The sequence below is a fragment of the Palaemon carinicauda genome, chromosome 1 (assembly GCF_036898095.1).
Source record: "Palaemon carinicauda isolate YSFRI2023 chromosome 1, ASM3689809v2, whole genome shotgun sequence".
NCBI classification, from domain to species: Eukaryota; Metazoa; Arthropoda; class Malacostraca; order Decapoda; family Palaemonidae; genus Palaemon; species Palaemon carinicauda.
In genome coordinates this window covers 81,151,433-81,167,187 of record NC_090725.1, presented here as the reverse complement: position 1 = coordinate 81,167,187, position 15,755 = coordinate 81,151,433, and the positions used below count along the sequence as shown (strand labels likewise).

The following is a 15,755-nucleotide window of genomic DNA, read 5'->3' as shown; positions in this document are numbered from 1 at the left end:
TTGGACGCAATGGGTCTGGCAGTTTTGGCCCACATTACCGCCCTAATGGAGAATCTACAGAAGGAATGAATGAATGAATGATTTAAAGTTTTCAGGCATCCTGACATCTAAGGTCATTGACGCCGGTAACATTTAATTTATGTATACAAAAGTAAAAAATTAAATAAAATAAAAAATTAAAGAGTATTCAATTAAAATCATAAATATTGAATGTCATAAAAGTTAAATATTTTTCAGAAGACCTGCTTCTGAAAGAAATCTAAAAATGCCACTTGCATGGTAGGACACATCATTTCCAAGAATCTTGGCAAGGATGAACCTGCCACCCTCACCTCGAGCCTCAAACAAATATCTATTCCGCAAGATGTTGTAATTGGGGCATTCGGTCAACAAATGCCTTACTGTTAGAGGTACTAAACAGTTGTCACAATACGGTTGGTGTTGGCCCTTCAGCAGAAACTCATGTGTCAACCGAGTGTGACCAATACGGAGACGACAAAGAGACGTCTCCCATTTTCGGGGCATCATATTATACCTCCAAAGAGATATGTCATTTGTTACTTCCCTCATTTTATTGACATCTTGACTATCCCATTGCTGTTGCCATTTATTGCAAACCAATTTCTTGATGTCAGGTAAGAAATCATTACAGGGAATGGGATACCTTCTTGGCAGCAACTCGGATGCAGCCTCCTTAGCCAGTGAATCTGCCTTCTCATTCCCGGACACACCTACATGTGCTGGAACCCAACAAAATTGAACTGTTATACCTCTCCGTCCAATAATGAAAAGCCATTCTAAAATCTTTAAAACTAGAGGGTTATTAGAATTAAAAACTTCCATAGCTTGAAGGACACTCCTTGCATCACTAAAAATTGAAAAATTACCCTCCTTCTCCAACGCTATTTTCTCAATAGCGGTTAATATGCCATACAGTTCGGCAGTAAATATGGAAGCGGTCAGAGGAAGTGCACCTCTACAATTAAAACCATTACTATGTACTCCAAATCCAACGCCAGCATCAGATTTGGAGCCATCTGTATAGATAAAAGTTGATCCTCTATGTTCTTTAACATGTTCATTAAAAAGAGACCTGGCTTCTATGTCTGACATATTCTTCTTATCTCCAATAAAATATTTACAAAAAGATATCTCTGGTAACTTCCATGGAGGCATTGATGATACCTTGAATGGAAGTACCTTATTTCTAATTATATCCAGACTATTTAATAATCGTTTCACCCGAAAGCCATAAGGTTGAGGAGATTTTGGGTGCAACTCAAAGTATGATGCGTGTCTTACAAGGCTTGCAGTCTGAAAGGCTAGAGAGTTAGGGAGTCTTTGCAATCTAAACCAATACCGAAGAATGGAAGACATTCGGTAAAGGTCTAGAGGTAACTCTCCAGCATCAACAAGGAGACTTGGGATAGGCGAGGTTTTAAAAGCTCCAGTAGACAATCTAATACCTGCATGATGTATCGAATCTAATATTTTTAACCGGCTTGGGGTGGCTGAAGAATATACCTCACAACCATAACTAATTTTGGAAAAAATCAAGGCCTTGTATAATTTTAAAATAGTATTGCGGTCTGCCCCCCATGATGTATGGGACAATACTTTTAAGATATTCAGAGCTTCAACACATTTAGCTTTTAGCGCTTTTAGGTGAGAAACCCATGTAAGTTTACAGTCAAATATCAAACCTAAAAATTTGGTTTCCGATACACATGGTATCCGTTGACCTTTAATGTATATATCCGGGTCTGGATGTACTCCTCGGATACGACAAAAATGGACAATGGTAGTTTTACTTGTCGAGAACTTAAATCCATTCATGTCAGCCCACTGGATAATTTTATCAATAGAGAGCTGGATTTTTCTCTCAACCATTGCCATTCTAGTGCCAGCAAATGATATTGAGAGATCATCCACAAATAATGTTGAGAGAACATCCTGGGGAATGGCTGAGGATATCCCATTAATTGCTAGTGCAAAAAGGGTTACACTCAGCACACTACCCTGAGGAACTCCTTCTTCCTGGCACTTACTCTCTGATAGAGTTTCCCCCACTCTCACTTGAAAAACTCTACGTGAAAGAAATGCCTGAATAAATAGTGGCAGCTCTCCTCTCAATCCCAATTCATGAATGGTTTTAAGAATACCATATCTCCATGTGGTATCATATGCCTTTTCAAGGTCAAAAAATACTGTAACATGGTGCTGTTTGGAAGCAAAGGCTTCACAAATAGAAGACTCAAGTCGTATCAACACATCAGTCGTTGAGTGCATTTTTCGGAATCCACATTGAATCGGTGATAAAATACCTTTCTTTTCAAGGTACCATATCAGCCTTGCATTGACCATCTTCTCCATGATTTTACATAAACAAGATGTCAATGCAATAGGACGATAGTTTGCTGCTAAAAACTTGTCTTTACCGGGTTTTAAAAAGGCTAAAATAATGCTTAAAATAAATAGCTTTGCATTAAAATGTACATGTTTAATCATTGCATATGGAATTCCATCGGGTCCAGGGGCTGTATCGTTGCAATGAGCAAGTGCGGAATCAAATTCTCTTTCAGTGAAAGGAGAATTATACGACTCTTCCCTTCTTGTTGCAAAATTTAAAATTTTCTTTTCTTCAGTGCTCCTATACAGGTGACCAGGGGCTCCTTCACACTTGCTGGATACATTTGAAAAATGATTAGCCAGGGCATTGCTAACTTCATTTGCTTCAGTTACATACTGGCCATTCACCTTCAACACTGGTGGTGGGTTGGGGGTGAATTTGCCAGCTATCTTTTTTACTTTCCTCCACACAGAAGATGGTGGTGTTCTACTGTTAATGGAGGAAACAAAAGACATCCATGACTGGCGTCTTGCTTCTTTCATGGCACGACGGAACTGTGCTCTACATTTCTTGTACATAGTTAAATTCTCATCAGTTCTGCATCTACGCAATCGTGTTAGAGATCTTCTTGTGGCTCTGTGGAGTGCAGTTAGTTCTGAAGACCACCACGGGACTGGTCGTCGTTTGAATAACCCTGTTGTTTTGGGAATTGAATTGACTCCTGCTGTATGAAGAGTTCCATTCAGTAGGTCTATGGCATCATCAACACTTTCAAACTGTTCTGCTCTCCCTTCGATTTCACTTAGCTCGGAAAATTTAACCCAGTCTGCCTTGTCTAGATTCCAACGTGGCGATCTTTGCAAAGGCGGACCCTTGTTGGTGTTTATAATGATTGGTGCATGATCACTAGTATGCCAATCATCTAATGTCCTCCAATCAAAATCAAGAAGGCAGATAGAGCTTACAATTGAAAGGTCAATGCATGACAAAGTACCTGTCTGAACATGGAAGTGTGTGGGCTCTCCTGTATTAAGGAGTCCCACATCCTCATTCTCCACAATTGATGAGATAATATTGCCCCTTGTGTTTGCTAAAATATCACCCCATAAAGGATGTCTACCATTCATATCTCCCAGTAAGAGAAAAGGTTGAGGGAGTTGTTGAATGACCTCTACTAAATCATCATATAAAATATTATCATTTGGAGGTAAGTACAGAGAGCATATTGTATATTTTCTCCCTATATCAATTTGTACAACAACTGCCTGCAGGGTTGTACGTATAGACATGGGTATTTGGGGAACATCTCGACGAATGTACATGAGACTTCCGCCATGGCTCCCTGCTTGTTGATTATATGGTGTTCTATAGCTAACATACTCTCGAGGACTAGGAGTGTTAGAATCAAGCATACTTTCCTGTAGACATACAATTATGGGGGAATGTTCATGAATTAGGAGCTTAAGTTCTTCATATTTCGCCCTCAAACCCTGACAGTTCCATTGCAAAATGGAGGAAAAAACTATGGATTATTTCTGGAAGACATCTTGGATGAGGTCTTCCCATTAGCAGTCTTTAATCTAACATTATTACCTGTAGGTTTCTTCAGAGGTGGTCTTGTTATGTTGGGTTTTACGTTGGTGTTTTTCTTTGTATCTTTTTTATCTATTTGTTGAGGGGGATGGTGGACCTCAACTTGAATTTCTGATTTATTTAAATTATCTTCTGGTTGATCGGCAACATCAACAGACAAAACATCATATTTATTTGATGTCATAATTCTAGTATTTCTTATGGAAGGGGGTGAGAGAGATGGAGGTCTCTCTCTTTTACGATTAGTAGGTTGTGAGTTACCAGGTTTTTGTACCTTCCCCACTACAGGTACACCTGATAACTTGGTGTCAGGTGGAATCTCCATTAAATCAGGCAAGGATATGGCCTGGGAGAGGTTAGTACTATCCTTTGTAATGGGGGACAAAGGTTTGATAGTGGTGGGCAATGTCTTTTGGTTGATACTCAATGATAAATCTTTAGGAGATATTCTTGTCTTATGCAGCACTTTATCAATAGATGGTGAATTCCTTTTTCGAGAACTACCTACAGTAGTAGGTGGGCGAGATGATTCCCGAGGAACTTTTTCTCCTGTTTTTAATGTCTTTGCATAAGTGTTAGATTTATTTAATAATCTCTTGGCATGCCCCACGCTTACATGTTCAATAATTGATTTATTGAGGGCAGCCTCTTCTAACTTATAAAACTGGCAGCTCCTATCATTAGATTTATGATTAGAGTTGCAGTTTGAGCACCTTGCCTCAACTGTACATTCCCCATGGTAAATATTGGAGCAAGTATTACAAATTCTTTCACTATTGCAAACTTTGGAAGGATGTCCAAATTTAAAGCAATTATAACATTGCAGTGGCTTTTGCTTGAAAGGTTGAACTCTGATCCTTTCATTTTCTATGTCTATGTGGGAAGGTACATCGGCATCCTGGAAAGTAAGAACAATCATTGATGTTCCAGGTACTTTATGTACTTTCCACACTGATAGAGGACACAGTCAATATCTCTTCTTCAGTAAATTCATACAGATCCCTATTAAAAACCACTCCCCTTCCATAGCTAAAGTTTAGATGGGGTTTGATGTCCAATTTTATATCATCATTTACTGTCTTCAAATTGGACAGTATAACAGACTGTGTATATGACTTGGCCTTTATCAGGTAACTTTTCTTACCGAATCGAGATATATCTCCAGGTGCGATCGTACCTACCTTCCTCTGAAGAAATTTGCAGACCTTGAAATAATTTTCCGTACCTCCTACAGATTGAGCAAGAAGCCACATTGGTGGTTTTGGCTTTCTTTGGGATGGCATATCTGCCTCTATATCTTTATCAGCCCAGTCTGCTGGTCTGTAGACATCCAGATCTTTAGGTGCCCCATCACACAGAGCACCCTTAACACTCATATTACCTACTTTAATATCAACAATATTACGGCTTGCATTAAATGCTTCCTCATGACAATTAAATGATAACCAAGATTCCCAATTATCATCTTGAAGTTTCATTCTAATTTCTTTTATTAATCCATAACACTCAAATATTTTATGTAGCATATCATAATTAGTTTCTAATGGGATTTGGGTAATGTGCAGGACATTCAATTTTCCTGTGTTGCCCAAATTACCCTTTTTCCGAGTGTTTAAAGAATAGTCCTTTTTAGTTCCTACGTCGTCAACGGAGTTTTCTTTAAATGAATTGCCAGAGGTCGTCAACAGTGCCGGGGGCGAGTCAGCATATCCAGGGGAGGTGGGGTCATTTTCACAAGAATCCATCATAAAAAAGAAGAGAGAAGAGTGATTTTTTGAAGTTTGATTTACCTGCTTGAGAACATTAAGGCATCACATGTTGGGAAGGAAATTTACACTCTCCACTACCGGCACAGTGAGAGTATACTTCCCAGATGGTCCACTTCATACCCTACCCGAAGGATAGCATCAAAACAGATATAGAGGCACAGGTGTAAGCTGAACCCGCCTGTTAGGACTGAGACCAAGAAACTATGGAATCATCCTCCCCATATCTGTAATGACGGGCTTCCGGCCAAAAGCCGAGAGTCCTACCCCAAGCGTTGGATCCCCCTGGATTCCGAAGACCCAACACTTGAGAATAGTTCCGCCAAAAAGGTCCAAACCATCTTCGGGATGGCTGAGATCATCCAATACTCTCACATATAGCTTTGAGCACAAACACCTCCCAACCGTGACACCTTTCCCATTCATCAAAGCAGGCAGCAATACCGGATGTATAAACATCCGCCCAAGTGGCAATAACAGTTGTAGAAACATCCATGCCATAAAAAAAGAGAGAGAAAAAAAATAATAAACACACATATATATGTAAATATATACACATACATATGGGAAATTTTACTCATAGGGTTGGGACAGCAACATGAAGGAAAGTTTATAATATTAGGAGAAGGTTGAAGCCATATAAAGAGGAAGAAAAAGATGAAAGAGAGAAATTTAGATTCGAACTGGGGGAGCAATTTCCCCAAGTTCGAGAGCCCTCTTGCCCGTCACCAAGATTCAGCACGGGAATGAAATGCCGTGCTGAAGCTCAATGACTTCATCAAGGCATTCTCTCATTCAGAGGGTCTACAGAAGGAGAACGTAGAAAGGCAAGAAAAGATGACGAGAGAGTTTCGCGAAGCGACTCGGATCGTCACCTCCCGAGGGTCTTATAAGCGAACCAGAGTACAAGACCTGCCACCCTGCTCCGAGATCAATCCCTGGAGGTATGCGGAGTTTATGTCTATCACCAACAGCAAACTCTACATTTCGGAGAAGTTGGGAGCCGTCCACCTGGACGACATTGAGTTCTGGCTGAACTTCAACGCTTACCCGGAGTGCTTCATCCGGCTGAAGCGTGAACCAGTGTCAAAAGAGGAGACGGAACCAAAGGAAGTCATGGTATTCGACCACGACAAGGCACAAGCTCTCTTGACAAGTAGCCTGAAGAAGACAGGTTATACTAACTAGTGAGTTTCTGCACTGAGAAAGAAACACCCTACTTTTCTTGCTCCTTCTTTGAGAGCCTTCCCCTTCACATTGAAGGCTTTTCAGAGTGTTCTCAAGGGGGCTGAGGCAGGCAAACCATGCCCTACACTAGAGGAGTGTAGGCCTCTGTCTCTGGCCTTGCCCACGGATGAGAACGAATGGAAGGAGGTCCACCTAACCTTCTCAGTAGGAAAGCTTGAAGCAGATATCGCGGGACAGCAGTTCAGCGAGAACCCACCGAAGCTATCGGACTTTCTCTTGCGAAGGGAGCAAGAGACAAAAAAGAGGCTAGCCACTTCTCTTTCCCTCCAGAACTGCATAGAGATGTAAGCAAGCCACAACAGCACCCCAGATATGCTCACGGTCCTGGCCAAGATGCACATGGCCACCCTCGTAAAGAACCTGTACGCCTTCATGAAGGCCAGGAGAGCCTGTAGGGAGTTCGTGTTTGCTGCTGCAATGGTGAAACACGAACCCAGGAAACTGATTTCTGCCAGTATCTGGGGTAAGAACCTCTTCCCAAAAGAAGTGGTCCAAGAGGTAGTTGAGAAAGCCGCCACGAATAGGAACCTTCTACAAAAGTGGGGCATCTCCTCAAAGAGGAAGTCTTCCCTGGATGCTGGTCCCCAACCCAAGAGGAAGACAAAGAAGCCAAGACTACCTTCTCGGCCTACTCACCAACATCCCACGGTCACCATGACCGCAATGCCCCAAGTGGTCACTCAGCCACAGACCACCGTAAGTGGTGCCTCAACAGCTGGTTGCCCAGTCACCAGCCTTCAACCCAGGGTTTGAGAGGCACGCTACTACCTTTCATCCAAAAGGAAGAGGATCTAGACGGGGCTCCTCAAAACACCCCTCACGAGACAGGGGAGGACACGGTCAGGGTGGCAAGCCCTCCGGACCACCTAAGCAATGAGATGCTACAGGTAGGAGGGAGACTCCAACACTTTCAGGATCATTGGACCTTCGATCCCTGGGCCTACAGCCTAATCAAAAATGGACTAGGATGGAAATGGAACAGATCTCCACCTTCATTTCCTCAATTCTTCCAACACTCCACTCCCTTACTGGAAGAATATACCTTAGAACTCTTGAACAAAAAGGTTATAAGGAAAGCAAAGCCCATCAAATTCCAGGGAAGGCTGTTCTGTGTTCCCAAGAAGGACTCAGACAAACTCACAGTCATTCTGGACTTGTCGCCACTCAACAAATTCATCGAGAACAACAAGTTCAGGATGTTAACCCTTCAACACATCAGGACCCTGTTACTGAAAGGGGCGTACACAGTCTCAATAGACCTGGCAGATGCTTACTGGCACCTCCCAGTCAGCCGCCCCCTCTCCTCCTACCTAGGATTCAAGTTACAGAAGACAAAGTATGTCTTCAGGGCCATGCCCTTCGGACTAAACATAGCCCCAAGGATCTTCACGAAACTTGCGGATGCAGTCGTGCAACAACTACGCCTAGAAGGCGTTCAGGTAGCAGCATACCTGGACGACTGGCTGGTGTGGGCAGCATCCAAGAAAGTGATCCAGTTCCTGGAACATCTAAGATTCAAGATCAACTACAAAAAGTCTCCCCTCTCTCCAGCTCAAGAGTTTCAATGGCTGGGAATCCATTGGGACTTGAAGTCACACCGCCTCTCCATTCCACCAAAGAAGACGAGAGAGATCGCAGGTTCTGTCAAGAGACTACTGAAATCCAACAGGATCTCAAGACGCCAACAGGAAAGAGTACTGGGCTCTCTCCAGTTTGCAGCAGTAACAGACCCAGTGCTAAGAGCACAGCTAAAAGATGCGTCAGGAGTCTGGAGAAGATACGCATCAAACGCTCGAAGAGATCTACAGAGACCAGTATCGACCTTACTACGATCACTTCTCAAGCCGTGGTCGAAGGTCAAGAGCCTAACAAGGACCGTTCCCTTACAACCACCTCCCCCAACGGTGACTATCCACACGGATGCCTCGACGGAAGGATGGGGAGGTCACTCCCATCAAAGGAAAGCCCAAGGAACATGGTCATCCCTGTTCAAGACCTTTCACATGAATATTCTGGAGGCCACGGCAGTCCTCTTGACGCTGAAAAAACTATCCCCTCACAGATCAGCCCACATCAGGCTGGTCTTGGACAACAAAGTGATAGTGAGATGTCTGAACCGACAAGGCTCGAGATCGCCCCACATCAACCATGTGATGTTAGCCATCTTTCGTTTAGCGAAAAAGAAGAGATGGCAGAAGCGACGGACACCATGTTCCTCGATTGGAACTGATGGACCTGGATCTACCTGTTCCTTCCAACGAATCTCCTGCTGAAAGTCCTCAACAAGCTGAGATCCTTCAAGGGAACTGCAGCAGTAGTGGCCTCCAAGTGGCCCAAGAGCAATTGGTTCCCTCTGGTGATGGAACTGAAACTGAGGCTGGTCCTTCTACTGAACCCAGCTCTATCCCAATTGGTTCAGAAGTAGACTGTCTTTGCTTCATCACAGAGAACCCAAAACCTTCATCTCATGAATTTCTTGCCTTAGCAGTCAAGAAAAGATTTGGGATCTCGAAAGGCAGTATAGACTTCCTAGAATAATACAAGTCAAAGTCAACCAGAAGACAATACGAATCATCTTGGAAAAGGTGGGTTGCTTTTGTTAAAGCAAACAGGCCGAAAGAAATCTCAATAGACTTCTACTTGTCCTTCTTCATCCACCTTCACGAGCAAGGCTTGCCTGCCACCATGATAACTACGTGTAAGTCAGCTTTGACTAGACCTCTTCTATACGCCTTCCAGGTGGACCTAGCGAACGAAATTTTCAACAAGATTCCGAAAGCATGCGCTAGACATAAACCAGCATCCCCTCCGAAGCCCATTTCATGGTCTCTGGACAAAGTCTTACACTATGCTTCAACCTTGAACAATGAAGATTGTTCTCTCAAGGATCTAACACAAAAAGTGATATTCCTGTTCGCTATACCTCAGGGGCTAGAGTTAGTGAAATAGTATCCCTATCAAGAGACGAGGGCCATATTCTGTTCACAGAAGTGGGAGAACTGAATCTCTTTCCTGATCCTACTTTTCTCGCCAAAAACGAGCTACCCATCAAAAGGTGGGGTCCTTGGAGAATCTGCCCTCTGAAGGAAGATGTCTCTCTATGTCCAGTAGAGTGTCTAAAGGTCTATCTTTGAAGAACTTCAGACTTCAAGGGAGGACAGCTCTTCAAAGACGAAACCTCAGGATCAAACTTATCCCTAAAACAACTGAGGGCAAAGCTCACCTACTTCATTCGCAGAGCGGATCCTGATAGTACACCCGCAGGTCACGATCCGAGAAAAATTGCTTCCTCACTGAACTTCCTTCAGTATATGGACTTTGAGCATCTCTGCTCGTACACTGGTTGGAAATCCTCCAGGGTTTTCTATAAACATTATGCGAAGCAAGTGCATGCGTTGAAACATTTTGTGGTGGCAGCAGGTAGTGTGGTGAAACCTGTCGTCTAGTGCTGCGATGAACAGTGAATTGATTGGGACTTTTTCAATTCGGGTGAAAAGGTGTTGACACCTTCCAGTGCAATGCCCCGTTTATTAAGTGTCACCCTGGCGACACTAGGACTGTTCTTTTCTAAACATCTGACTTACCTGCTTGGCATAGTGTTTGTTGAACACCCTGGATGATTTTCATCCAGTATATGAGCGAAAATGCTCAAAGTCCATATACTGAAAAAAGTTCAGTGATGAAGCAATTTTTCTCGGATCATGACCTGCAGGAGTACTGTCAGGATCTGCTCTGCGAATAAAGTAGGCGAGCTTCGCCCTCAGTTGTTTTAGGGATAAATTTGATCCACAGGTTTCTCCTTTAAAGAGCTGTCCTCCCCTGAAGTCTGAAGTTCTACGAAGATAGACCTTTAGACACTCTACAGGAAATAGAAAGACATCTTCCTTCAGAGGGCAGATTCTCCAGGGACCCCACCTCTTAGTGGGTAGCTCGTTCTTAGCGAGAAAGGTTGGATCAGGAAAGAGACTCAGTTCTCCCGCTTCTGTGAACTGAATGTGGCCCTCATCTCTAGATAGGGCCACGATTTCACTAACTCTATTCCTGGAGGCTATAGTGAACAGAAAAATAGCCTTTTGGGTTAGATCCTTGAGGGAACAATCTTCATTGTTCAGAGATGAGGCATAATGTAGGACCTTGTCCAAAGACCATGAGATGGGCTTTGGTGGTGCTGCAGGCCTAAGCCTTGCACATGCCTTCGGAATCTTATTAAAGATTTCATTCGCCAGATCCACTTGAAAGGCATATAGAAGAGGTCTAGTCAAGGCTGACTTGCACGTAGTTATCATGTTGGCCGCCAGACCTTGATTATGAAGGTGGACAAAGAAGGACAGACAGAAGTTCATTGAAATTTCTTTCGGTCTTTTTGCTTTTACAAAAGCAACCCACTTTTTCCAAGAAGACTCATATTGTCTTCTAGTTGACTTAGACTTGTATTCTTCTAAGAACTCTATATTGTCTTCTTAGATCCCAAATCTTTTCCTAACCGCTAGGGCAAGAAAATCATGAAATGAAGGGTTCGGGTTCTCTGTGATAAATCGAAGGCAATTAACTTCTGAACCTTTTGAGATAGTCCTGGGTTCAGAACTAGGGCCAGCCTCAGCTTCAGTTCCTTCACTAAAGGGAACAGATTGCTCTCGGGCTACTTGGGAGCCAACAGAGCCACTCCTCCCTGGAAGGATCTCATCATGTTGAGGACCTTCAGCAGGAGATTGGATGGGATGAACAGGAATTCCTGAGTCCATTCCTTCTATACTAGAGACATGATGTCTGTATCTCCACTAGAGGATCCTCGTATGGGGCTACATATCGAGGTAGTTTCTTGAAGACGATCGTGATGAAGAGGTCGATCTGCAGCTCGGGGACTTGTTCCCATCTGGGAGAGAGAAGGTCTGCGTCTGTGGACCATTCTAACTCTATCAGCTTGAGCCCAAGTAGAGCATCCGCTGTCACATTGCGGATCGGTTGTACATGAACTGCTGACAGGTGCCATCCCTTTAGGTAAGGCATGATAACGTCACCTAGACTGTATGAGACGTTCTCTAGCATTGTCGATTCTGACGTCTCATTATCACTTCGGTGTCCCAGATCAGCCTTAGAAGGTCTGATCAGTGTGAAGAGTTTCCCCACCCATGACAGGACCAACATGGTCTTGGGACTTTTGGCCTTTGACCCTTGTTAGGGAAGCGATTAAGGAAGGACCAATATCGGTCTTTTTAGATCTCTTCGAGCGTTTGATGCGTATCTTCTCCAGACTCTTAACGCATCTTTCAGCTGTGCTTTTAGCATTGGGTCTGTCACTATTGCAAACTGGAGAGTTCAGAACTCCTCCCAGTTAGTGTCTTGGAATCCTGCCTGATTACCAAAGTCTATTGACCGACCCTGCGATCTCCTTTTACATCCCCAAGGGAAAGGAGAGTTGGTGTGACCACAGGTTTCAATGGTTTTTTCAACCATTGAAGCCTTTGAGCTGGAGAGAATCGAGACTTTTTTAAGCTTATCTTGCATCCCCGATGTTCCACGAACCGGATCACTTCCTTGGATGCTCATAGACCAGTCACTTCGGGTGTTGCCCACCCCAGCCTTTCGTCCAGGTACATTGTTGCCTGAACCATTTCTAGGCTTAGTTTTTGCGTGATTGTGTCTGCTAATCCCGTGAAGATACTTAGGACTGTGTTCAGTCCGACAAGTATCTTTCCTAGGACATACGTTATCCTCTGTAACTTGAATCCTAGGTAGGAGGGGAGGGGATGACTGACTGGAAGTTGCCAATAGACATCTTTCAGGTCTGACAAGACTGCGAACACCCCTTTTTGAAACAGGGTCCTTAGTGTGAATACTTCCGACATCGAGTAACCCGCCTTTCTCAGGCTACTTGACAAGATAGCCTGTGCCTTATCATGGTCGAGAATCATGACCTCCTTCAGTTCCGTTTCTTTTCTTGACTTTGGTTCATGTCTCAGTCGAATGAAGCAATTAGGGAAAGCTTCAAAGCTTAGCCAAAACTGGATCTTATCCAAAGGAACAGCACCCATCTTCTCCGAGATGTAGAGTTTGCCGTTTAAAATTGGCATAAGCTCAGCAAACTTCCAGGGATTGGTTTTGGAGCATGTCGGTAGGTCTTGGTCTCTGGGTCGTTTGTATGACCCTTGGGGACCGACAAGTGGAGCTTCACAGAGCTCTATCTTGCATTTCGCCTCTTCCTTTTCGTCTTGTTTGCAAAAGTTTTCTAATAGACCTTTCATATGGGCCCATAATTGGTCAATTTCGTCTAATAGAGGGATAAAGGGTGAAGATGTCGATGTTAATGGCTCTAGAGCCAGCACAGACGGAAGCAATTCCGACACGACATTATCCACCTCTTCCCGTGGGGGCTTTCTGCCCTCCGTCCCAAAGGGTATCTGGCCGCAGGGAGGTGTGAATCGTGCCTGGGGCACCACTATTTCCTTACTTGCTTTCGGGAATAGTAGGTTTCACATCCTATCATTAGGTAGGTATGGTCCCCGAGAGATTTTCTGGAAGCCTATCACCCAGTTGCGTAGTTTGTTACGAGCTGCATCCCTAGACTCTATCGACTTGGGATTCTCGAAACCCTCTGACATTAAGGTCCGACATACATTGCAAACTTGAGGGTTCCAATAATACAGGGATTCAGAATTAATATTGCAGGAGGCATGGAACCTGCAGGTATTATGACTATAAAAACACTTACTCTTGATATTGTAGAAGACTGCAACACATGTCATCTGGGGATTCCTCCTGTAAAGAAAGGAAAGCAGAATGAGTATACAATTGATTATCTCACTGATAAGCAATATGTAAAAGTCATCTTTTAACTAAAATAGCTTAGGATAGTAAGCTAGAAAGGGATAGTGGGAGACACATACTTGTGTATCCCCTGCAAGCAATTGCTGTTACCTCCCCTCAGTATTAACTATAAGGAGATTCCTCTATCAAGGAACTCTAACGAAAGGGTTCTAACCCCTAGGGGTAGAGAAGTGTACAAGTCACTGCCCCTTTTTATTCTTAACACTGTGGGGTAAGGATGACTGATTTCTAATCAGAGTATTGAAGGAATTCTATTCTTTCAATAAAGGAACGGTCCTAGCAGAAGCCCGCACAAGGGTACCCAAAATATGTTAGAAACTAACTACTGTATAATCATACTATAGTTTTCTGTTTGCAGTATATACTATATTGCAAAATACTAACTACTGTATAATTATACATAATGTAGTTCAGCCAGTGTGCTGCCAATGTGGCAAGCATCTGACGGCACGGTCCAGCCGGCATGACGTCGACTGGACTAGGATATATAAAAGACATATATTTGTGTATCCTACCCAGCCCATTTACTGTGACCTCCCTTACAATATTAAATCATAGAGTTTTTTGATCAGGGAAACTCAAGGACAAGGGTTCTAGCCTTTTAGGGTTCGAAGTGTAATACCACCAGCCCTTTAAAATATTTGATATTATAGGGTAATATGAAAACTGATTTCTAATCAGAATATTGAAGAAATTCTATTCTTTCAATATAGGATTGGTCTCAGCAAACACCCGGGCAAGGATACCCAAGATATATTGGAAAATAACTACTATTATAATATATACAATAGTTTTTCTATCTGCAGTATATCCTACACTGCAAATGTACTGACTACCTGTATAAACATATACTGTACTGTAATTCAGCCGGCATAGCTAGTCCCTGCCAGCGCAGCCAGCATGCTAGCTAAAAGAGAGAGAGACAGCATGGAGTGAAGGCTGCCTATTACTGTGGATGTATACACTATTTAAGGATGTAAATGTCTAATTTACTGCCTTTCTCCAGAAAGAAGGTTCAATTGGAAGGGGAGAATGTAACACTCAGGCTTCATCCAGCCACAAGTACCATCGCCGGCAAGGTCCAGTCGGCACGTAGCCGGCAGGCTAGCACCCGGCAGCACTGGTACAGTCGGCGTACTGCCGGCTGAGTCAGCACCTATCTGTGCCGGTCTGGCCGGCCTACCGCCGGCCAGGCTAATACCCCGCCAACAGAACTTGTGGCCAGCAGTCCAAGGGAGGACTGAAGAACCTTGGTGACAGAAGGGACTTCCTACCATCAGCCATCATGGCTGCCAGCAGCCGCCAGCCGTCATGACTGTCGACAGATGACATGGCTACCAGCAGCTTGCATAGCCGCCAGCAGCCGTCATAGCCGCCGACAGTTTGTATAACACATGGCCGCCAGCAGCCAACATGGCCGCCGGCAGTTGTCATGGCTGCCAGTAGCTGGCATAGCCGCAAGCAGCCGGACAACAGCTGCAGAGAAGGAGTCTGGCTGGCCCCCGCAAACCACCGGCAACGGTGAGGTTGCAGGACGACGGCTCAAAGTAAGCCAATGGCTCGGCCATCACAAAAGAACAGAGGGGGAGGGAAAAGGGCCCTGTATGAGGTGTGGAAGGAGCCAGCAAGGTTGCCGGTCCTACACACCCTTAAGAAACTCTGTTCCAGTATCGGCGCCATCCTAGGTGGCAGGAGAATTCTATTCTCCAACCTAGGTTCTGCCAATACAGTTAAGGGGACGGCAGCAGTGCCGCCTCCTCTCAACAAGGGAGACACAGAGTTCCAGTGCCGGCACCATCCTAGGCCTCAGAAGAATAATTACTCTTCAGCCTAGGGTCTGCGAGCACAGGACTAGTCTACTAGACCACAGGGAGAAGGTGGCGGCATCATACAACCACTTCAGGTGCGGCCTAGGGAGGGCTAGCCTCCTATGTCGGCAGCCTAGTCAGCAGGGGAATGACTATTCACCCTGC

General features: G+C 44.1%; 1 protein-coding gene across 1 annotated transcript in view; it reads right to left on the bottom strand.

Annotated features, from left to right (window-relative positions):
• The window catches only part of LOC137649732 (lysophosphatidylserine lipase ABHD12-like), a 63,366-nt gene extending 52,814 nt beyond the window's left edge, over nucleotides 1–10,552 (bottom strand). Inside the window, exon 1 of the mRNA XM_068382711.1 lies at nucleotides 10,542–10,552. Coding sequence (XP_068238812.1) covers nucleotides 10,542–10,552 — 11 coding nt within the window. The remainder of the gene's footprint in view (nucleotides 1–10,541) is intronic.
• Nucleotides 10,553–15,755: the final 5,203 nt, after the last annotated feature.